Here is a 25,214-nt window from a genome sequence, read left to right on the forward strand (position 1 = left end):
GGATTCGATTCCCTGAAAACCAAATTTCCAAATTAAATAGGACGAAGAAAAAAAAGTCATGAAAAAGTTATAATGGTCCTGCGACGAAAATCATCTCTTTGCGCTGAATTCACACATTAAAATACCTTTATATCTGTATGTCATATTTTATTTTCATTGCTAAAAACGATTTTAATTAATTTAACAATCACCTAATTTTACATAATTTACCACCGCCAACACCTACTTAATTTAACAATTAAACTCTTGAAATATTGAGAGTTAATGCTTTATATGATGTAAACATTCTAATAAGGAATTATTTTTTTGTATTTAAAGGACATTGCCAACGTTCTAGAATTTAATAGTATCCTACTAAGTAGGTAATATAAACAAAAATCTGGGTTGAATTTTGTAACTAACATTTAAAATTCGCTCGTCGTTCTAAAACAATTAGATAACAATGCATTTCTTCTATTTATCATATCAAAACATATTTAGCCCACCCTCGAGGGACACGTGCGGTTGCACCCCTCTAATATTTCTTCCCCAATTAATTGAAGCGCGTAATTCGGTTGACATGTTTTGCTAAATCTCATAATTTGATACAGATTATACGCTCTATTTTATATTAAAAGTCAAATAGGCTTAAATGTAAGTTCTTTTTAAGTATAGTTGTGTAGTTTTAAAATTCACAGTGCTTTGTGTTGAAGCACGCGAAATGTTGGAGTCGAGCAGTAGTAATGTGATAATCCTATAAATTTGAATTGAAGAAATTGTCTTAAAAATTGCCTAGGTATAAGCATTCATTTTACTATACTTCTACACAGAAAAAAAAACAATAAAGAAACTACACCAATATCATCTGTCAATCTTTTATCTCAGTAATACAGTTTTTCTAACTGGCATTGTAAAACGTCTAACGATGAAACCCAATGTCAATTACTTAATAATAACTTACTTAAAATTCAATCAAGTTGCCTAAGACTGTAAAAGGCTAAAGACTGTAAACTTACCACATTTATAAATCTAATAGGAGTTCAATTACACTATTATAACTTACTATTACTTGGTTACATACCTACTGTGAATTCGTCTAGTATGTATGTGAATCACAATAACACGCACAGTTTTATTATATTTTGCTACAAATAAACTAATATCCGATAAGTACCTAATATATTATTTATCTATATTATATACCTATGGCAAATTAAGTTATATAGAACTAAAGTATTTATTGACTGTTATTATGTAACATTGAGTAGTGTTGGCCCAGTGACTTCAAAGTGCGACTCTCATCACTGAGGTCGTAGGTTCGATCCCCGGCTGTGCACCAATGTGCACAGCTGTGCTGTGCTTCTTTCTATTTGCGCATTTAATATTCGCTCGAACGGTGAAGGAAAACATCGTGAGGAAACCGACATGTGTTAGACTCAAAAAGTCGACAGCGCGTGTCAGGCACAGGAGGCTGATCACCTATTAGATTGAAAATTATTATGAAACAGATTCAGAAATCTGTGGCCCAGACCTAAAGAGGTTGTAGCGCCACTGATTTATTTTATTATATAACATTACTTATTCACACACACCCGAACTAACTCACCCATGTAGTTATTTATTGCCATTTGCCATACAAGTAATTTGTAATTACTAAAAAGGGACACATTGTATATGTTTCTAGATTCTAGATGGTCTAAAATAAACAATTATGTTTTTTTAAATATTAAACTCACTCACGCTAGACGCGCGTAAAACCGCGTATCACAACTAGTATTAACAGAACTGTAGGGTATAATCGCTAAACACCCTCGCGGATCGGATTTACTCCACTTGCACTAATTTTGTGTCAAAAAGTGACAAATATCCCTAATAAGCTGAATCCGTGTCAAATCCGCCATCTGCCGACACCCCTGGTCACGCCTTTGATTTTGATGCGATTGAGCAATCAATATTTTTTTTAGTTACGACATAGTAACTATTGTTTACCTCTGTTCATGTGTGGTTCGAGTCCTAATGAAACTGTTTTTGAAGTGAAACTTCTTTATCGGGGTTGGAAAAAATTTTGTGTAACATTTTTTCGTTACGCGTCACATTTTTCGGTTACGCGTCACATGTTTCGGTTACGTCACATTTGACCGTTACGCGCGTCTTTTTCTTGTCCCTACCAGGGTTGATTCAAAGAGATTCTAAACCATTAATAACAAAAATGTATAATAACGATAACAATGATACTAAAAATTCTATTACAATTTATGAAATTCTGTAATAATCTTAGTGGTAATAAAGTAAAATGAAATAATTGTATTATTTGTATTCAAGTCTGTGATATTAAAAGCCTTTTGTTAAACTTTATCTAATTTAACTTTATTTAACCAATTTCTGTAAAGTTGCATATTATAGATAATTTTTCGAAAATTAAGGTCATAAAGAAGTTTCACTACTAACGTGTGTACACTAGTACACGCACATTTTTTTTTGTTTTATAGGACTGGTAATCCCTACTAACTAATACTGGAGTGTCACGAAGCAATGGAGGCCATAACTCTTACAAACAGGGTTACCTAGGATAAAGGGACACAGTGGTTCTCTTGGCAATGATGCTGCCGACGAGCTTGCGAGACGAGGCTCAGGAATGATGCCGGCTGGCCCGTATCCGCTCCTCCCTTGCCCTTCTAGTGCATACCTGGCTGCAACCAACCCAAAATAGCTCTGCTAGCCGTGAACCCGTAACTGACAAAGCGATTTCTAAGCTTAAATAGAACCAATCTCAAAACAATTATAGGGACAATTACGGGGCGTTGTCTCCTTAATAAACATCTTGAGATGACAGACAGCCCCTTGTGCAGAGGCTGTTTCAGCGCAAGAGGAATCAGTCACCCATGAAGTCCTGGAATGCGAGACTGTGGCTAAACAACGTGCAGAAATCGGAGCAGTGAGGTCGCTCCTCGAAGCCTGTGAAGTGCCCAGGAGACTTCTGTGCTTCTGGAAGGAGCTAGGCTGGCTAATTTAGCCAGGACTTTACGCATAACGGACCAATTATGAGTCTGCGGAAACTGAGTCCACCAACCTATAACCTCTTATAAAGAAAACTGAACAGTGAAACAGCGATGTATGTCTCATACCAGAATAGGATATTATGTAGTATATTTAGTATTATTTTCTTTATAGTAGGTTCCCAAGTATGATATGAGGAAGACTTTTTCAAAACAAAAAACTTGGCGATAAAAAAGAGTGGCGGAGAGTTTATTGCCAGTTCTCTCTTCCGTTCTACGCCCTTGATTTGAGAACTGGTAGTAAATGTAAAATTAGAAGCATTTAATATTTCTTTTTTTGACGTTCTTAAGTGTACATTGTGTTACCTATATGAATAAATGATTTTTGACTTTATTTGAATCATGTTTTTATTTTATTTAAATCTTTTAACTTCATGCTATTTTCCAGATAAATATAATATTCTCACTGTGTAATTCAATTATGTAAAATTGTTGTTACGTATAAAATTTTTAAAGGCACCAATAAAACTGCGATAAATTTGATAGTTTTTAATTGTAGAGGAAAAACTGCATATTCTTTTAATTCTTTAGGAAAACTTTAGAATGATTATTGAATATGTATGCCATAGGCCATATTATGTAATCTTTTTATTATGTAGATATACTATTTGAGATATAAACGCTATATTATAATAATCATACATTACTATTTATTTATTGATTATTATTAGATTAAACTATAGATGATACATTATTGTCGTGAAATGAAAAACGGGAAATGTCTTATCAGAATTTTCCGTCTGTAATAACTATATAAATATTTTCTAGGCTAAAACAGTTTTCTTGCATTTTTCTCACACACAACAGTTTTAAATCTATAAAATTATTAACCGAACAGATATGTATCATTACATGTGTAGGTTTTCAACAGATATAAATGCGAATTATAATGATAATAAAAAAAAAAAAAAACTAGGGTGGGATATACCAATATGTTCCTATCTACAACTAAATTATGTACTAACTGTAAATAATATTAATTTACAGAAAGGATTCCAAATTTAAAACTATGACACTTTAAATTCACACATAAAAATATTTCTACCTTAAAATTATGAGGAAAATCTCTAAGAGACATCAATACAAGCCACGCCCCTTGCACCGGCTGTGACCAATAAGGGCAAATCACCCCCTAACCACCCCATTTTCCACAAATCGCAGTCCCGAAACCTGGCGCTAGAATGCCGAGGGAATCGATCGCTCAATACAAAGTCGACCTATTCTCCAGAGGATAGGCTTGAGATTCCCTTGCTCAATTATATTTAGAACAATATTTCGTTATGGCAAGTATTAATTTTGATTTAGTTTCTGCCTGTGCTTTGTGCAAACTGGTTTAAGTCGTGTCCTGGCGTTGGTCAGACAGTTTTTGTTGGACAGTGTGAAAACCAGGTCTCAAAATTCATTTCCCGCTGATGTCCTACGGCAGTGAGACGCCGCACATTTGGAGTAGCTCGTCTGTAAGTTTTCTTGATTATTCAACTTAGCTAAATAGCTGGTATCATAACACCGCTGTAAAACAAATAAATGCTTGTGTAGTTACTGTTCTTTTTTTTTTAATTTTAGCCTATAGAAAATAAATGTTTTTAGCTAAATCTACTGATAGCTGCTTGAAAATGGAATTGTAACCGTTTTTTACTAACTTTTTTTGATCCACTCTTTAACAGTCAAAGTACCTACTTACTACTAAGAAAATTGAATATATTTGTGATATCGACGATATTGATATTTATTATGTGTCCAGGGTAGCGAGGTCTCCCCATACGGCCCTTTGTGGGACGCTCCACCAGCGCCCGTACCATATCCAGACATCCTGGCGTTTCCACCTGCCGACCTAGGTTCGTATAACCTTCTTGAGTATTTTTAACAGTGATAGTTATGTGTATAAAACATATTGGAGAATTTAAAAAGCTGCAGTTTTAAGAGAAATGTCTACTGTTCATACCAATAACGTATCGAACAGTCAAAAAGTCAAAAGTCATTTATTCATATAGGTAACACAATGTACACTTATGAATGTCAAAAAAGAAATATACAATGCTTCTAATTTTACATTTACTGCCTGCCCTGCGATTCTGTAACTCACTTTTCGAACTCACACAGCGGTTTTCGCATCGGCGGTCGCTCTCAAATCAGTCGTGAAGCAGTCATTTGATGATTTGGCATTCTGATAAACAATAAACTACAAGCTCCCATCTTTTCAGTGTGAGTTCGAAAAGTGAGTTACAGAATCGCAGGGCAGTTCTCAAATCAAGGGCGTAGAACGGAAGAGAAGAACTGGCAATCAACTCTCCGCCACTCTTTTTGATCGACAAGTTTTTTGTTTTACACAACGTTTGTAAGGAGCTGCAACCATTAAACCATGTTCCACATGACATCTTAAGTAATAAATAATAATAAAATAAATTTAAAACAAAGATTTGTCCTCTATCAGCAGGAGGCATGGTGAAATAGAAGCACGCACTTACATTCTCGTGGTACAGTACAGTTGTAGTGATGTATTTTCTTACCTTTTGGCTTTCCAAACTAAACAGAGACAACACATTTCGATATGACAAGTTACTAGTGCTAGACAGGCTTCTTCTAATTTATATTGCGATATTTCTTTTAAGATACGTGTTGTTTGATGATTTGCTATTTTTTCTCTCGGCCTACACCCTCTGTCTTCTTTGCCGATGAGTAGGGATGCCTACAGATTCAAATTTAATGACGTGGAATAAGTGATACCAGTATCTTATATTGCATAATAAACATATTTTATTTTTTATTTATTTTAAAGAGTACCCTGATTATAGAAAAGAAGTTTCAGGACTAGTTATTTATAAAACGTAATTAAATCGAGGAAAAGAGGATTGTAGAGACGAAGAGGAATAGGACGGTAATTGTCTGAAAGACTCCTTTCCGCTTCCTTTCTAACGGGTAGGCACAGGTGGCTTACCAGTACGTGTCCTTCATCATCAAATAAACCCGCGTAGCGTTGTCAGCACCTTGCAAAGACGTACCTACTCTTTGAGTTACAGTTGAAGGCACGATCTTTGACAATTGACCAGATTCCTTTGTTAATTTTGTATATAACATTATTTTTCTATCAGTATGGTCGGCGGCAGGCTGTGGAAGGGGACCTCGGTCGACTTCAGGCGGAAAAAAGGTCCGCCGTCGGGTCGCATCTGTCGCACAGCGGCGCGCCGCAAATATTCGAGAACGTAGACGAATGTTCAATCTCAATGAAGCGTTTGACAAGCTAAGACGAAAGGTACTTTCTTATTTAAAAGCCAACTCCTTAATTCAGTCCAATAGCACCATAAAGTGCTCATCTGGTTTATTCTCTTCTTTTATTTGACAGTAAGAGTAAAATTTAACCGTGATGGGCCACGGTCCGCTTCACAAGATATTTTCTTTTGCAAACTTACGAACTGTGGAATTGACTCTCAGTGAGGGTGTTGTGATGTAGATACGACCAATTGTTTAAAGAGTATACTACTCCCTCAAAGGCCGGCAACGCACCCACTAAAATGGACGTCCATGGATTTCGTCCCAAAAAAAAATTTAAAGGCTGGCAATTTCTGAGCCTTTCTGCGATGTGAGTGTCCATAGGCTTCTGTATCATTTACCATCAGATGAGCCTCCTGCCCTGTTCTATAAAAACAATCAATGCGTCTTCATGTTTTGATTCTCTCTGATCATCTGTACTCTATAGTATCTAACGATACACAGTTTTATTTGTACGATTGATTTTGTGTCAATATTATGCCTGACTTTTTTTTGGGCTTAAGATTAATTAATTTCACGATATTCGCCATCATCGTAGAACCGTGTTAATTGGCAATGTATAACGTAAAACTAAAATAAATGGATTTGTGGACAAAGGAAGAAATAAATATAAAAAAAAATACAAATAAATAATAAATACAAATCAAATCAAAATCATTTAGCTAACACAATGTACACTTATGAAGGTCAGAAAAGAAACTCATATTAAATGCTTCCAATTTTACATTTACTGCCAGTTCTCAAATCAAAGGAGTAGAACGGAAGAGAAGAACTAGCAATAAACTCTCCGCCACTCTTTTTAATAGTTGCCAAGTTTTTTGTATTACACAATGTTTGTAAGCTCCTCCTTTTTATAAGGCCTCCTCCAATCCAAAGAAAGGTCTTATACCAATATCTAATATTTATTTTCTAAAAGGGATCAGTAACAAAATACACTATATCCGTACGAATAATATTTTTTGTCTGGATCTCTTAATGAATTCGTTGCATAAAGATCTTCCTTTTATTAGGTAGCTTCTAGGTAAAAAAATTTAAAGACTTTAAATTTATGGATATTTTAAATAATCAAATCAGTAATTAATAATAATTAAATAGTTAAATAAAATCATGTCATTAATTAAATTTATACAATAAAAGCGAGAAATGACCAAGCGCTGATAATTTAAATTTTAGTGATAATAGTTTCGAGTGCTATGCACAGCACATCAGCAGCAGCAAGGTCAAAAAGAGATCAAGATTTAGTTTTGATTTAAACTCTTATACTGGTGTAAACCTAAGACAATGGAAGAAGTGTAACTGTATTAACATTTCGTGTATATTAATACAAGAGCATATAAAGTGCAATTTCGGCCCCACATGGAGTACTCGCTTTCGCTTGACAGAATTCACAGAGTGTTTCGAATCGTCAACGACCAGTCATATTCCGAGTGGGTTGATCCGTTGCGTAGAGATGTGGTCTCTATCTCTATCTACTACCGCATTTATCATGTTGATCGGAGTAAAACCTGCAGCTGAGTTTCATTATCGGACGTCAAGGCAGAATACAAAACACCATCCGTATCACCTCGACGTCCGCCATTCCACAACTGCGGGCTTCTTAAGGTGGTTTTTGCCGCGTACCACCACTATCTAGCAGCCTAAGAATAGAGCGTACCAAGTCTTAAAAGGCCGCAATGAGAGAGCCTTTCGGGAATGTGAATGTCCATGAGGTATCACATAACATCAGATGTAAAATAAATGAATAAATAACCTTCGCACACACAATGTTCGTCAGTATCTAACTATTTCAGGTACCAACTTTCGCGTACGAGAAACGCCTTTCCCGCATCGAGACACTGCGCCTAGCTATAACCTACATCAGTTTCATGTGTGAGCTACTTCATGGATCACCACAACCTCATCACACCACCCACCCCACATTACATTCAAGACAAATCTTCGAGAACGATGTACCGTGGTGCGCATAAGTTAATACGATCATTGTATTGTTAAGACTGCTTTTCCATTTGAGATTCAGGATTGAATTTTCGGGAGAGAAATTATATTCAAAAATGATATCTTATAATTACGTATATAGTGATAGATTCTAGTCATGTTAGATATTAAGATTATAGTAATTGTATAATGAATGTCTTCCATTATGATTAAATTATTTTATTTTAATATTAACTAAATATATTATAAGTACAATTATTTTTGTATTATTTAAATGACGTTAGTGATATTTCCTTAATGCATTTGTAGGCTATTTGCATCATTGGCTTTAAGACGTTTACGTTTCAAAAATGAAGTGAATTAAAGTGAAGCTATTCGGTTACTCAGTACTCTTCAATTAGAGACCACGCAAGATTATAGATCTAAGTTGGCCCCTGGTAGATAGTACCGGTGACCAAAGGGCTGGTGCTTTCCTAGCTCAACGAATAAGTATCGCAATACAGCGAGGAAATGCTGCCAGCGTTAAAGGACACTGCCACGGGGACCGAACTTTTTAAAATTCTATTCATTAATTTTTAATCATTATTATTATTATGTTAAAATTAAAGTATATAAAAATGAATTGCAAAATATGTTGCTAAGGACGGTTGAACTAAGGCGAGTATTTTTTTATTCCTTAGTACTTAGGTTCTTACTACGTAAAAGAACAGGGGTGGGTGTAGGTGTGTAAGCACAGGGGTGGTGGTGGGGTAGTAGGTAAAACGTTCCATATGGTATGTAGCTATAAGGGTCTGTTTCACAATGTACGGATAAGTTCTACATAAGTTCCAAATTAGCTATTTATTACTTATTGGTAGGATAAACACTATTGTTGCGTTTCACGACTGTCAGATAGCGCTATTCGTCACATAAAGTCCATCATAAGCTATGAGTCCGATGAATGTCAAACAGCACAATTTATCTTACAAATAATTTATGTGTTGTATAGCTATTTGGTACTTTATCCATACATTGTGAAACAGACCCTAAAGGTAGTAATAGAAAAAAACATATTCAAAACGAAGTTTGCGAAGACAGCTATAATAATAATTAACATAAATAACTTATTAAACGTTAAAAATAATATATAGATAGAGAAGAATAAGACAAAAACTGTACTCAATTTATTAATAACATAAGTAAGACTATATAAACATGTCAAAGAATATATTTCTAATGATTCTCAATTTATTTAAGAATAAATTTAAGGGATGACAATAGATACTTAAAACAACCAAGAGATATATATATAATATAAATAATAAAGAAAATGTCAATATATATAAGTATAAAACTAGTGGACCCCACTCAATGCTTTCAAATTAATTAATTAACTCATTATATAAGGAAAATAATATAGTAGTTATAAATAGACCGAATTCTTGATTTTCCTATCAAATCAGGATTCCTGAAGTGCGTTTGAACATTTAATAAACTTTTAAATCTCTTTTACTGGATTTACGATCATAACAAAAAAGTACTTAGTAGAAAGTGTTTTTTTAAATTAAACTTTATTCTTATTTAGAAACAAACGTTAATTAGTTATAATATCTCTCATTATACAGTTCTTGTGGTCATATTATACTGGTGAACTGGGGAATTCCTGATTTTCCATGATTTCGTGCTATATTATTCCTCCATGTTGTCCAATATCCAGTCTATGTACTTTCTAACATCTGTGTAGACTGCCGAGCCGGTCCCACAATCAGTGTTTCCAAACGACACAATACCATATTGAACATATCGGTAGCTCTCAGGGTGTCGAATCATGAGAGGCCCGCCGGAGTCTGCTTTGCAAGAATCTCTGCCGCGAGTGCCAGCGCATATAGTGTTATTGATACTGAAATCAAATTTAGAACTTGACCCACCATTTTGTGGTGCTGTACAGGACAAGAGACGGCTAGCCTCCAGTTTTAGAGACCCACGGTAAATGAAACCACAAAAGTTACATCATTAAATTAGATAATTGTTTTTTTTTTTTTTTTTAAAGACAATTCTCACCAATTGACCGAGTCCCATGCTAAGCTGGTGAAGCTTGTGTTATGGGTACTAGGCAACGGATATACATACATATTATAGATAGATAGACATATAAATACCTACATATTTAAACACCCAAGACCTAAGCACAACATCAAATGCTCATCACATCGATGTTCGTCTTAGCCGGGGATCGAACCCGGGACCCATGGATTCGGAGTCAGGGGTACTAACCACTAGACCAATGAGTTATTATAGTTATATATTACAATTGGTATGTTTTGCAGGATTTTAAAGTCTATTTAATAAATATTATGTAGAACATGTTCTATACATATTTAAATCAGGGCCAGATTTAGGAGAGGGCAACCGGGGCTTAAGCCCCGGGGCCTCCACGAAACAGGGGCACTAGCAAACCCTAGTAAACAATTTTTTTTGATATATTTAATATGATTGTTTAATACGAAAATAATCTATTTTTTTTTCACAATAAATAAACAAATTAATTAAAAACTGTCTGATTGAAAACAGTTTTCTCCATTTGATTTGCATTTGGGCCTCCAATCCTTTGATGTCCCATGGCCTTTAAATCCGGCCCTGCTACTTTAATTGTTCTACTATTTTTTGTCTTGAGAAATTGAACTTGTAATAGGTTCAATTTCTGTTAAAGCAATAAATGCTAACTTGTCTTTAAAACGAATAATGAAACGGATGAAAAAATCTGCCCTGCGATTCTGTAACTCACTTCACGAACTCACACAGCGGTTTTCGCATCGGCGGTCGCTCTCAAATCAGTCGTGAAGCAGTCATTTTATGATTTGGCATTCTGATAAAGTACAAGCTCCCACCTTTTCAGAATGCCAAATCATAAAATGACTGCTTCACGACCGATTTGAGAGAGACCGCCGATGCGAAAACCGCTGTGTGAGTTCGTGAAGTGAGTTACAGAATCGCAGGGCTGTCCGCCCCTCCATTCAAGTTCTGACCATGTCGTAAATAGATTAATAAAAATTACCCTTGGCATGAAGCGTCATTATGTATCTTAATTTTCACTTTAAGCAATTCAGTTGATTGCGTTCCTGTCTCGATAGCTCCCCATCCCGCGACAACTGCTTCCTCACCCAATAAATTACTTTCGCGAAATTCTTTATGCAGAGGTAGACATATTGGCACAACGTTGTCTAAAAACGATAAGATTATGTATTAATGACGATGTATTCCGTTATTCAACTTCTTGAGTTAAGGTATCTAGTCTAGTCGACAAGTTGAAAATGGTACAAAATAGAGATACTGCTCTTAAAATTATGTGCGATAGCTCATTGGATCCGCAATGACATCTAGAAAAATGTGCCAAAAACAATTAAAGATGAAAAAAAATGGCCTTTCGTTTTTTGCCAATATTTAATAAACTAAAAATATTTAAGAAATTTCAAAAAAAGATTCTGAAAGAAGAGAAAATTTCCAATAAATAATAATCGGACGTCAAGGGAAAACACAAATTACCATGCGTACAAGTATCATCTTGACGTCCGTCTTTCCACAACTGAGCGTTTGCCGCGCAGCACCACTATATGGAACTAGCTGCCCGCTAAAGTATTTCTGAACCAATTCGACTTAGGGACTTTCAAGAAAAGAGCGTAATTTGTAATAGGCTGGCAACGCACTTGCGAGCCTTCTGTCAATGTAAATGTCCATGGGCGGCGGTCTAACTTAACACCAGGTGAGCCTCCTGCCCGTTTGCTTCACATTACATAAAATAAAGTTTTAGTGTCTCTGTTAATCAAAATATGAAGTTGATTGTCAAAAACAAGAACGTTTTTCGTTTGCTGACATACCTGGACTGAAATCGATCTCTCCCTCTAGTCGTATCAACGCTATATCGAACGATGGCCTATTTTTCTCCCCGTTTGATAAATACCTCTCATGAGGAATATATGTTTCTATGTAGAAATTCTAAAAAAAAACATAATAAAGCCTAAAGTACATACTCCAAGAGCTAAGGGATTTTTGAGCCAATTTCAAATACACAGTTCGTAAAAAAAATAAAAAGTAAAACGTAAAAAAAGTTCGTAAATCAGTGATGCTACAACCTTTTTAGGTCTGGACCTCTGATTTCTGAATCTTTTTTATGATCATAAGTCAATCTAATAGACACGGCTTCCTCAAGATGTTTTCCTTCACCGTTCGACCGAATATTAAATGCGCACATAGCAAAAATTTCCATTGGTGCACAGCCGGGCTTCGACCCTACGATCTCAGGGATGAGAGTCGCACGCTGAAGCCACTAGACCATCACTGCTCATCAGTTCGTAAAAAGTTTAATAATAAAACTTATTACAAAAGGTTTGCGTAAAGAACTGCTGAAGCTGAATGTGATTAAAATAAATTATTTGTGACTACATAATTGGATGTGCCCAAAAACAGATAAAAACAGATTTCTTGAATATTGATATCCTATTTTTAATTGTTACCTGAACAAAGTCTTCACAAATACTCTTGTCTAAAGTGCAGTCTTCCGCTCCTATTTTATGTTCTCCTACCCTCACACCAGCTAATTTCTTTCCGACCACACAGTGGGCCGCTGTTAAGATGTACTTTGAATTAATAATGGTCCCACCACACGTGAACTGCTTGTTTCCAGCGGAATCTGTAAGAAAATGTTCAATAATTACATTTACTATATCGATATACGATTGTAATGAATCGAATATTAGACATTATTGTAGATTTAACACGGACCACATACACAACGCAAACCTACATATGTAAGAAAGTCAAAAGTCAAAATCATTTAATCATATAGGTAACACAATGTACACTTATGAACGTCATAAGAAAAGGAATGTATATGAAATGCTTCTAACTTTAAATTTAGTGCCAGTTCTCAAATCAAGGACGTAGAACGGAAGGGAAGAACTGGCAATAAACTCTCCGCCACTCTTTTTTAATCGCCATGTTTTTTTACTCAACATTTCTAAGGAGCTGCAACCATTACACCATGTTCCACATGACATCTTAAGTAATTAATAATATTAATTTGAATTAAAAAAAAAAGACTTGTCCTCTATCAGCAGGAGGCATGGTGAAATAGGAGCACGCACTTACATTCTCGTGGGAACAACACGCAAATACATAGTCGAAATAGCTAACATCACCGCATACACAAATTCAATTACGACCAGTCACCACAAAGAGCACCCGTTCACGAGTATAACGCATGGCCGGCCATCGGCCCCCTCGCCGTATTTTAGGGTGAGAGACAACCCGACGCATGGACGCCGCCACAAGCAATGACATTTATTTATTTATAAGCTCCCCAAAAAACGCAATATTTCTCTTTCAGAGTCCCTTTCATCTTTAAACAATTTCTTTAAAACAAAAAATCACTATCAATTCATAACTTTATACATTCGCTAATAATCTAAAGCAACATTTTCCAAACCTGTTCTATGCTGAAACCGAAATTATTCCTTTTGTACAACAGAAGTTTAATTATGAAATTGTAGGTATCAAGTAGTATTTATTACGGCAAGTACCTAAAATCATTAATATGTCAAATGGAAGAGAATAGCTGCTCACGACACAGGGAATCCTAGTGTGGGCCACTTCCTCTTTTAACATTATTTTTTATGTGTATAGAGTGTTTTTCTTTTCCTTTCGTTCTCATTCATTAAGGGATATATAAACATAATAAATAATAAAAAGCTTTCTTAGAAATATTTTGTATATACCTATAAAAGTAGATATAAGCGCCATCCAAGGAAACTCGTGTAACTCAGCAGATTTTCCTCCGTAAATCCGGTCCTCGGCGTAGGAGGAAATTCCACACATGGTCGGCAGTAAGTCATTACTCTCGTTCTCGTAAAATAATGTATCAACGTCTGTTTCATGATTCATTCTGCTATGTATCTCTGGTGATGCGAAATCAGAACAGCATACCTATGACAATGAATTTAGTTTGGTCACCCACAACAGAGGAAGAGTTTGGGGTCAAGAGTCTGTAAACCCAGCCAATAATATATTGGAATTAATTAAAGGTTTATTATTAGTTATTTTTATTTAATAAATAAATTACTTTGTGATATGTTAACGGTTAGGTTAGGCTTAGGCAATACTGTTGTTATGTACAATGTTCGTAGTGAGACATCGAATTTTATACATTTACTGTATACAAAATTGAATTTATCACCAAATAAATCCTTCATTTTCTCACTTAAATAAACGCTGTAGTTTATCGTACAAATTATATATAAAAAAGTGCGTGCGTACAAAGTAGGTACGCATGTCAGAATTGAAATTCTTTGGCAAACTAGTTTTTAAGTCTTGTTCATATTTATACAAATCTAAAACTTTAGATTTCCGAGACTAAAGGAAGATATGTTTTTCATTATATGTAAGAATACACAAATAATATTTTTTATATATTTATTTCTTCGATAAACACGTGGCATTTTAATTTACAATTCGTCATTTAAGATTTCAATAAATTTTTTGCATTAAATATAAAATACTAATATTACATAAATCCTCTTTACGAAATTTTAATTTAAAAAATTCTCAATCGCTCTCGTCAAAAACCTTTTCTTCGACAAAAACGCTGCACATCTGTACTGTAAAAATTATACCCTCGTGCGCCTAAAGAAGTTTCACTTCAAAAACTAATTAATAAGCCGTACATATAATCAGTTTCTTAGGTAAAGCTTCTGCAACAAATTGATAGGGGCAGTTTTTCTGTAGGTATGTTTTATTAAAGAAGTTCCTTCAATTTAGAGAAGAGACTCTTGGTCCGTACGGTTCAAGTGCACAGGCGCTAATTAAAGATCTAAGTTGACCCCAGAGCTGCCTTGCGATTCTGTAACTCACTTTTCGAACTCACACAGCGGTTTTCGTAGCGGCGGTCGCGCTCAAATCAGTCGTGAAGCAGTTATTTTATGATTTGGCATTCTGATAAGGAGGGAGCTTGTAGTTTATTGTTTATCAGAATGCCAAATCGTGGTGCTTTCCTCGCTCAATGAATAAGTATCGCAATACAGCGAGGAAATGCTGCCAGAATAAAGGTGTATAATTTAAGTGAATAATTTATTTTAATTTTCTATTTATAAATTTTTGAAGTGAAACTTTTTATCGGGGCTGGAAAAAAATTTAGTGTAACATTTTTTCGTTACGCGTCACGTTTTTCGGTTACGCGCCATGTTCCTTTTTGAAGTCAAACTTCTTTATCGGCGTTGGAAAAAAATTTACCGTCACATTATTTATTATTTATTATTTATTATTTATTATTTATTATTTATTATTTATTATTTATTATTTATTATTTATTATTTATTATTTATTATTTATTATTTATTATTTATTATTTATTATTTATTATTTATTATTTATTATTTATTATTTATTATTTATTATTTATTATTTATTATTTATTATTTATTATTTATTATTTATTATTTATTATTTATTATTTATTATTTATTATTTATTATTTATTATTTATTATTTATTATTTATTATTTATTATTTATTATTTATTATTTATTATTTATTATTTATTATTTATTATTTATTATTTATTATTTATTACTTATTACTTATTATTTATTATTTATTATTTATTATTTATTATTTATTATTTATTATTTATTATTTATTATTTATTATTTATTATTTATTATTTATTATTTATTATTTATTATTTATTATTTATTATTTATTATTTATTATTTATTATTTATTATTTATTATTTATTATTTATTATTTATTATTTATTATTTATTATTTATTATTTATTATTTATTATTTATTATCTATTATTTATTATCTATTATTTATTATTTATTATTTATTATTTATTATTTATTATTTATTATTTATTATTTATTATTTATTATTTATTATTTATTATTTATTATTTATTATTTATTATTTATTATTTATTATTTATTATTTATTATTTATTATTTATTATTTATTATTTATTATTTATTATTTATTATTTATTATTTATTATTTATTATTTATTATTTATTATTTATTATTTATTATTTATTATTTATTATTTATTATTTATTATTTATTATTTATTATTTATTATTTTAATGACAATTAAATTCATTAAATTCCTAACATATTATCTTCCTTTTTCCGTCCCTCTAAGTATCGGAAATCTAAACTTTTAGATTTGTATAAATATGAACAACACTTCAAGATTAGTTTGCCACTGCAGTTTCACTTCTGACATGGGTACTTTGTACACACACTTTTTTTATTATTATTATTACTGTGCAGGTAAATACTGTATATTTGACACACTTACCATTGGAGCTGTGCCATCAAAGCCGCAAATACCTTGATACAATTGAAGAAGAGAGTCTGGCGTCTTAAAAAAACTTGTAATATTATATGCCCCTGGACACGCCAAGTTCATAATACAGTCGTCACATTTTCCTGAAAATGTATTAATACAAAAATAATATATTTTTTGAACGCAATAGCAAAAAGGTTGGTCAACATCAAAGGAGACCGAAGAGCTGGCAGCTACCTCGGACAAAGACTTAGTCTAGCTATTAAATGGCTGCCAGTAGCTTCGGAACCTTGCCTAAAGGGACTCTAATTTAATATTATATTTTAAGGTTAGTTATTGCTTTTCTGTTATTTATTAATATTAGTATTTATTATATTATGTCGTACATCTGAAAAAAATGTATATAATAGGAAACTTTTTTTAGTTCAATAAAAATAACTATTTAAAATTATAAAAATAGGGGTTGATCGAAGATGGGTGAAAATTAGGGGTTTTATGTATTTATGTATCATTAAAAAAAAATAAGGTCAAGGTACACCCGTATCACTACGGGTTTGAAATATAGATAGTAGCCGGTCCTCAGACTGAATAATATGAATATAAAATTTTATAAGATTCGGTCGAGCCGTTTCTGAGGAGTATGGGAACGAGAATTGTGACACGAGAATTTTCCTGTTCATTCGTTTTAACCAAGAGCACGGAAAATCAGGAATATATGTATTTTATATATTATATTATAATAAAATAACCAATGTAAAATCAAAATCAACTTACGCCAGGAATGCACTATATAAAACTGGAATACTAAAATCGCTATTTTTATTAACATTATAATTAATAATTCAATGACCACACGAGTTATTTTCAATATACAACCACAATAATGTCAATTCTAATTAAGTATGCGATAACATATGCCCCACCAATTGTACGTAATTATAATCATTACCTCCTTCGGTGACGCAAAAAGGTGGGGCGGGGCGGCCGCAGAGCAGTCGGTATATAATAAACGGCTCAAATATAAGAGTCTTTCTTCCAACTTCGATTATGCTCCCTTTGGAGTGAATCTTGGGCCTTGGGGCCCAGGCGCCAGTGCACAGGCGCTAATAAAAGACTTAAGTTGGCGCCTGGTAGATAGTACCTTTGACATCAGAGCTGGTGCTTTCCTCGCTCAACGAATAAGTATCGCAATACAGCGTGGTAATGCTGCCAGCGTGGTACACAGGGATAACTGAGTGCCACTTTTTTTCTATTTATTCATTTTTAATTATAAATAATTATTATTATACAACGTAGGTTAAGAATATTGTAAATACTACATACATAATTTTTAATAATGAAACAAAATAATTTTAAAACTGTCATAATGATATGTTCTTGAATATTATACGAAAATAAGAATGAGAATAAATAGGACACAGAAATAAAATGTTGGTATGTGGTTTTTTTTTATGGCTCTGGCACGATTTGTGCATTAGCCAGTGTCAAGTATAGGATTTTTTATAATTCGTGCTAGTCTTTAGAAATTCGACCGTGTCCTCCATATGCGGTTTAGGCACTCGCCCGGTACCGCACAATCCTCCCAAAGGCCGAGAACAAATTTAAATTAAATTAAAACTTGCCCTCGAACCGGGAATCGAACCCGGTACCCCACACCTAGCTGCCACTTAATAAGAACGCTAGGCTATGAGGCCTGGTAGGTGGTTATTCCAGAGCTTTTTTTTATTTTTTAAATCAACGGCGCGGATGTAACGATTGGCATTTTAGAAAAAGATTTGTAACCCCCCTAAAACCTTTGTCTATTGCAACATATGTAACTGTGTCTATTACATGTGTGGTTATTTCAACTTTGTAAACAAATGGTGATTATTTTTTAGTCATTTATGATAATACTGTAGAACTGTTACGCCTAATAAATATTGCGCAATAGTCAAAGAAACAAATTCAGAAATGTAACTGGTGGCGTGGCACTTAAAAGGTTACTATTTCAAAATTATTAGTTTTAATGTTTCATTACAATAAAACTTTCACGAAACTATTACGAACTTATTTAATTACTCGGTGAAAATTTAGTCGTCTTATTTGTTATTTATTATTTTATTTATTCCTACATAATTATTGTATGTATATTAGCGCATGCTTGGCAGACCCGACTTCTTCAGTACAAAGTCCCCTCGTGAGTTGTGTGCGATATTGTGGGCTAGATATTATATTGTTAGTTAGCGCTGCATTCTTAAGTTTTCATGTTATTTTCACACGTGTATATCTATTTAACATATTTTTACATTAAAAAAAATCTTTTTAATGGATTGAAGTTATGTATTATTATAAATTTACAATTATTTAACATAATTTTAACCGACGTTAGATATTTAAAATTATGTTAAATTATTGTGTATTTATAATAATACATCACTTTAATCCGGTTAAAAAGTTTTTTCTATAAATGTGTAAAGGTTATATCAATAAAAGACAATACTATATTTTTACATGTACCTGATGTAACTTTTAGGTTAATAATAACGTATTATCATTGATAATAAACAACCCATAATGTTAAATACTTATTTATTGTAATAATGTCTTAATACAATTTAGCAAATGTATTAAGAAATTATTCTCGTAAATTGTCTAAAATCCATTTGACATATTGTTTAACATCCACGTATACCGCTCCTTTAGACGATCCACATTTCTTTGGTCCATATGACACAATACCATATTGTATATAACTACTGACATTATTATAGAAGTCTGTCATCATTAGAGGACCACCAGAATCCCCGATGCAGGAGTCTTTGTTCTTTTTCCCGGCGCAAAGGCTGTTCACAGCGTAGCACTTCCGATTAACAGGGACCTTAACTTTTAGAAGGACTTCGGAGGGTTCATTGTCTTCGGTGTATCCCCAACCAGTGACTATGCCAGTTTTCAATGCAAGCTTTTTGTTTCGTAGTTCAGAGGACACAGGTAGGCAAATAGGTTCAACTCCGCCTGAAAATTATACGACAACTTCAGTTATCAATTTAAGGAATTAAGAGATTTTCTTTACTTTACTTTTCAGTAGCTGTTGCTTTTCTTATAAACAAAGTTACAGCGAGGAATAATACAATCTTAAATAACAGTCTTAATCGACATTGTGATAGTAAAAATAATTGAAAAATAATAAACAGAAAATTAAAAACCTTTAAGGAAATTGTAAAACTGTATATTTGATAGTTATGTTTAAAACTTAAATAAACAATTTTCAATGTTTTAAATTTTGTACTCTTATTTAGTTTAAATTCATCTAGTTAAACGATGTTTCCTTAAGGAAAAAGTATTTATACATTTTCCTTAATTTATGCCGAACATAAATCATGATTCACGTCACGTTTGTAGGTATGTACGTATATAGATATATAGTATTATCCTATATAAAAATAAAATATAGAATAGTAATATAGAAATATAAATATATATCTACACATATAATAGTCTATTTCATACTCACTCTTTTGGAAATCAATCACACCGTCTAGACGTAATAAAGCGATATCATTCTTTGAGGGCTTGCTTTGGCTTTCGTATTGTTCATGAATTATGACCTTTGCAACCTTCATCTATAATAATAATAATAATAATAATAATCTTTATTTTCTTCTCTCACATACATAAGGTTTTTATGATTAAACTAAGATTATAACATTAGGAAGTGTATGTGAGAGACTGGTCTCTGTAACAGGAGACCTGAGTGACAGATAACCAGCCTCTCCACCACCGGACCGGAACGCGTACAATCATGTCATTGTCAAAGGTTACAATAGAAGAAAATAAGCATTATGTGCTAAAGAAAACATTGTGCAACGGAGTTTTAAAAATAAATTTGGTGTGTGTTTGTGTGTGTGTGTATGTGTGTGTGTGTATGTGTGTGTGTGTGTGTGTGTCTCTCTCTAAGTGTGTGTATGCGTGCGTGGGTGTGTGTATATGTGTGGGGAAGTGGGTGAGTTACAGAAAGTAAATTGCATTTAATATCTTATTTAAGGAATAAAGCGTGAGTTACTTTATGCTCGAAGCTTCTAAAACACAAAATAATAATAATAATAACATGGAAAAGGGTGGTGGTGATGGTATTTTAACAGTATATGATAAAGTGTAACTGATCATTTTTGAGTAGGTCCGTTCCGCCCTTGATGTGATGAGTAGGTCTGCCCTTACCAGCAAGACACTATTATTATTGATAATGTAAACAATAGTCGTGGAGTAGCAATTGCCCATAAATTTTGCGGTAATATTATATTATTAACTTATTAATAAGTTATTTATGTATAATTATTTTTAAATTTATTATTACACTAATACTGTCAATGAACATTACTTTAGTGCTATTCACTAGAATTGTAAATAATTAAATCAACATAATATTACTTATTAGTATTATTGTAAAGGCTAGATTGTAATTCATGTAAAGTCGCACTCTCTTTTGTGAAATTTATTGTATGAAAAAAAATATAGTTATAAATTGATAGTGGATATTAATTTGAGTCTAGTGATATAACCATTTCCGTGATTTAACAATATACATGCCCCTTCTCTCTATTTATAATTGAAGTTTTTTTGTGTATATGTCTACGCCGTAGCTAACTTATATTCTTATCGTCTAGGTATAGCTACGCCAGCAGATCTACTCGATTATAAACCTCCGCATTTCAGCAGTTGAAAGTTAATTCTTATGCAAGTTTTGTTTCAATCGATACCTCCTTTTTGTATGAAGAAGGTACTTTGAAAAAGAAAACATTGTCTGCTCAGAATACAAATTGCGTTATCCAATGGCGCTCCTGTGTACCTGACTTCCATACTAGACCAAACCTATCGCTTTAAAGATTCTATCGCTTAGCACATTCTCTTATTGTCGATTGGACACAGACTCATTGTTTGCTCAAATATTCACTTATAATACCACAAGAGCGACTATAGTCGTCATGACGACTATATTAATTGTTTGCAACGAACCTATCGGGAAATACCCGATAATTTTGAAGCTCGTGTGGTATTCGGGGGATTATTTTTCCGACCCAAATGTCGGCCAATACAATTGCACCATGAGACGAAATGTACAGTTAACAAATAAGAATTTCATAATGAATAAAACAACTACTTAATACTTTTCTTGAAGCAACGAACAGAGAAAATTTTCACAAAAAATTATCAGTATAATACCATGTAGGTTGTACCACGTGACGTCGAATGGTGCAATTCTATTGGCCGATATTTGGGTCGGAAAAATAATCATACATATTTTCAGAATTCTAATAAAAACCTCAATATTTGGTCTGCAATTAACAATATTTCCCGGAAGATATTCACAGTCCGGATCCTCATACAAATTGTATTCCCCAACTATAACGTAATCAATTGGAAACTTGAAGACGCAATGCGCCGCTGTAAGAATGTATTTGGAGTTTATGACACTACCGGCGCACATTCGATTGGAATCTGAAATACATAAAATGGAGACTGGTTAAATGAGTACTACGCAAGGAAGTTCTTGGTTTGATTGTTAAGGTATAAATTAGATGTGATGGTAATCAAAGGCTGAATTTTATAAGAAAATGATATGTTATAAATATATTCTTTGGAGCTGTGTTGGATTTAGCGTGTAACTCTCATCCCAGAGGTCGTAGGTTTGATCCCCGGCTGTGCACCAATGAATTTTCTTTCTATGTGCGCATTTAACATTAGCTCGAACGGAGAAAGTAAATATCGTGAAGAAACTGACATGTCTTAGACCCAAAAAGTCGACGGCGTGTGTCAGGCACGGGAGGCTGATCACCTTCTTGCCTATTAGATTTAAAAATGAGGCCCAGAGCTAAGGGTGTAACGCCAATGATTTAGTTTTATTTTTTATAAATTTGTTCTACTACTGAAAGGTAGACGACGACATTACACAAGTCGCGGGAACAACATGGGGTAGAGTGGCCATAGAAACGGACACGCAAAAGTGGAAAAAAATCTACGAAAAATAAAGAAAAAATACTGTCATGTCCGAAAAGAGGCTATAATAATCATAATAATAACTACTGAAAGGACTAATAAAGAATAAACACACATACAGTCTGCGTCGTCATGATTGGCGATACTACACGAATAACCAATGATTTTCAACATTACCTTTATATCTTATAACTGCCATCCAAGGAAACTCGCCAAGGTTGGCTTTCTTGCCGCCGATGATTCTGTTACCAGAAATACTACCACATACATTAGGTAGCAAGTTTTCTTTACGTTTCTCAAGAGGTAGAATGTCTGAACAGCACACCTGGGGTAATAATTTATAGAATAGACTTAATACAATTACAAAATAATTATTTTAAAGAGAAATTATTCGTTTGCTCATTATACAGGTAGAAACAGACAATAATAATTAATATTTTCTCGAATAATAAACGTTAATGAATACGCCTTCATTTATAAACATCTTAACAATCGGTTATAAATAATATGTGTCCGGATTTCCAGAAAGATTGGACCACGTTTTAATAGCTGAGATTCATCATCAGACGTCGAGGCAGAATACGAACCACCGCTATGTGGAACCGGCTGCCCACTGAAGTATTTCCGAACCAATTCGAATTAGGGTCCTTCAAGAAATGAGCGTACCAATTCTTAAACGGCCGGTAACGCACTCGCGCCTTCTGGCTTTGAGTGTCCATGGGCGGCGGTATCACTTAACATCAGATGACCCTCCTGCCCGTTTGTCCCCTGTTGTATAAAAAAAATTTATTAACTGAAGTTATCGAAAGTTTACCTTTAAATAAACTCTGCCATTGTACTGTTGACATCCACAATACGCTTCTTGTAATAGTTTCTGTGATTTATAGTCCCTTTTGTAATAGAGGTCGGTGGCCGCCTTGCATTGCGAAATAAACATACAACTATTGCAGACCTCTAAAACTGTTTACTATTAATAAATATTGGTGAGGAAAAATCACGAATTAAACAGTTCCCAGAGAAATATAAGGCCGTAACCATTTCTCTGGGTGGATAGAAGAAATAGAAGCGGTAGCAGGAATCGAATGGAGAAAGAGAGCCATAGACAGAGTGAGTTGGAAAAAGCTGGAGGAGGCTTTTACCCGTGAAAGGGTTCCGATCGACGGTACTGAAGGAAGCTAGAATATAGAATAACAAGCAAAAGAAAAAAAAATGTATAAAAATGTAAAATAATCTAAAACGGGCTTTATTATTATTATTAACCATTTCTCTTAGTACAGAAATAGTTGAAAAAATTAAATAAAATCTCAAATAATTTTAATTCTTACTCTGTGTTGAACACATTTGCAGCACCAGGGTAATCAAAAGTAAACTTTTAATCATTTTGAAAGCTCAAGGTGTGTTCCCCGCTTTGCAAAACTACAAACTGAATTCTCAACCATATAATATGTTTCATAAACATTGTTATTTGGTTTAATAATCATGCCATGATTCATGCGGCTTTGTGGGTTTCATATGGCAATACCTAAAATGGGCTTACGAACCATTTTCTAATGTTGAAGACATAGTAATTTTGTATGATGATTTGCTATTTAAAAAAAAATTCTCGCGGCCTATACCGTCTGTCTTCTTTGCTGAGTAAGGATGTCTACCGATTCAAATTTAATGACGTGGAATAAGTGATCTTATAGTCCACAATAAACATATTTTATTTGTATTTTATTAGAAGAGTTGGCTGGTTGAATGGGTTAAAGTTATTTTTTATTTGATAGTGCATTTATCTAAAGGTACACTGCCACAGGGACCAAACTATTAAAATTTGTTTCTTTTCGTACTTTTTATTATTCCTAATTAGGCTAGAAAATGGAATTAATGTATATTTGATTGTTATATTTAGGATTAAATAAACCATTCTTAAAATTTATCGAGCTAGACGTAACATAGTCTACGACTGAACAAGCCAAGTTAACTGAGTTATAATAATAGAAGAAGGAATGGAAATGGAACAAAAGTTCACGTGAGAGTATTTTTAGGTTTTGTCCATTGTGTAAAATTGTGTGTTTTGTGTAAATATACATTTTTAGCATGTAAGAAAGTAGTTTCAACATAGGTGCTTTATAGTGTGTGAGAGTATTAAATAAAATCAAAATCATTTATTAATAATAAATGATTAATAATAATTGAGAACTGGCATTAAATTTAAATTAAGAAGCATTTAACATGTATTTCTTTATTGATGTTCATAAGTGTACATTGTGTTACCTAAATGAATAATTTATGCTTTTGACTTTGACTATTTGCTGTAATTGATTGTTTAATCTCCTTAGAGTTGCGGAGGTGAACAGTTTTCCTGTATCTTTTTTTAATAATTAAAACGAATCTTTTAAGATACTAAGATATTATTGTTACCAACGCCTTAATAACTGACTGAATCGTCTGACAAATTAGTATCTTTTGTGACATTTTTATGAGTAATTTGAAAATGTCTTATAACAATTGGGATATGTGTTAAAATATCTGTTTAGTAAGTTTTAGGCTAAAATTTTTACATTTTTTCCTTAAAAGGAAGGAAAGGTGAATCTTTAGATCCATTTTATTTGTATACTAAATTTAATTGGTTCAATAGTATTCGACGTTAAGAAAAGTTGCATTGGTAAGTCGCTTTCACTAATTACACAGATCGTAAACT

The 25,214-nt window shown here is 33.1% G+C and overlaps 3 protein-coding genes across 3 annotated transcripts; 1 reads left to right on the top strand and 2 right to left on the bottom strand.

Moving 5' to 3' along the window:
- Nucleotides 1-4,329: 4,329 nt before the first annotated feature.
- Nucleotides 4,330-8,317, top strand: LOC125053312 (protein Fer3-like). Its single transcript, XM_047654636.1, has 4 exons — nt 4,330-4,492; nt 4,777-4,870; nt 6,125-6,285; nt 8,093-8,317. The coding sequence occupies exons 1-4, from the start codon at nt 4,448-4,450 to the stop codon at nt 8,267-8,269; spliced, it is 477 nt and encodes a 158-aa protein (XP_047510592.1). The 5' UTR covers nt 4,330-4,447; the 3' UTR covers nt 8,270-8,317.
- Nucleotides 8,318-9,378: 1,061 nt separating this feature from the next.
- On the bottom strand, nt 9,379-17,483 carry LOC125052760 (CLIP domain-containing serine protease HP8-like). Its single transcript, XM_047653780.1, has 7 exons — nt 17,333-17,483; nt 16,571-16,701; nt 13,988-14,195; nt 12,728-12,903; nt 12,092-12,209; nt 11,272-11,437; nt 9,379-10,116 (listed from the first exon to the last, which is right to left on the bottom strand). The coding sequence occupies exons 1-7, from the start codon at nt 17,385-17,387 to the stop codon at nt 9,906-9,908; spliced, it is 1,065 nt and encodes a 354-aa protein (XP_047509736.1). The 5' UTR covers nt 17,388-17,483; the 3' UTR covers nt 9,379-9,905.
- Nucleotides 17,484-19,109: 1,626 nt separating this feature from the next.
- Nucleotides 19,110-24,460, bottom strand: LOC125052769 (CLIP domain-containing serine protease 14D-like). Its single transcript, XM_047653792.1, has 6 exons — nt 23,854-24,460; nt 23,343-23,488; nt 22,706-22,853; nt 21,855-22,030; nt 20,049-20,157; nt 19,110-19,549 (listed from the first exon to the last, which is right to left on the bottom strand). The coding sequence occupies exons 1-6, from the start codon at nt 23,906-23,908 to the stop codon at nt 19,173-19,175; spliced, it is 1,011 nt and encodes a 336-aa protein (XP_047509748.1). The 5' UTR covers nt 23,909-24,460; the 3' UTR covers nt 19,110-19,172.
- Nucleotides 24,461-25,214: the final 754 nt, after the last annotated feature.

This window comes from Pieris napi, chromosome 1 (assembly GCF_905475465.1).
Source record: "Pieris napi chromosome 1, ilPieNapi1.2, whole genome shotgun sequence".
Classification (NCBI taxonomy): Eukaryota; Metazoa; Arthropoda; class Insecta; order Lepidoptera; family Pieridae; genus Pieris; species Pieris napi.

Coding starts and splice junctions, on each gene's coding strand:
- LOC125053312 (XM_047654636.1), top strand. CDS start 4,448: ATGTCCTACGGCAGTGAGACGCCGCACATTTGGAGTAGCTCGTCT. Junction 4,493..4,776: donor ACATTTGGAGTAGCTCGTCT/GTAAGTTTTCTT, acceptor TTATGTGTCCAG/GGTAGCGAGGTCTCCCCATA. Junction 4,871..6,124: donor GTTTCCACCTGCCGACCTAG/GTTCGTATAACC, acceptor TTTTTCTATCAG/TATGGTCGGCGGCAGGCTGT.
- LOC125052760 (XM_047653780.1), bottom strand. CDS start 17,387: ATGTTAATAAAAATAGCGATTTTAGTATTCCAGTTTTATATAGTGCAT. Junction 14,196..16,570: donor TTGATGGCACAGCTCCAATG/GTAAGTGTGTCA, acceptor TCATTGTCATAG/GTATGCTGTTCTGATTTCGC. Junction 11,438..12,091: donor AGAGATCGATTTCAGTCCAG/GTATGTCAGCAA, acceptor TATCGTTTTTAG/ACAACGTTGTGCCAATATGT.
- LOC125052769 (XM_047653792.1), bottom strand. CDS start 23,908: ATGATTAAAAGTTTACTTTTGATTACCCTGGTGCTGCAAATGTGTTCA. Junction 22,031..22,705: donor GGCAGTTATAAGATATAAAG/GTAATGTTGAAA, acceptor TATGTATTTCAG/ATTCCAATCGAATGTGCGCC. Junction 20,158..21,854: donor ATTGCAGACCAAATATTGAG/GTTTTTATTAGA, acceptor TTATTATTATAG/ATGAAGGTTGCAAAGGTCAT.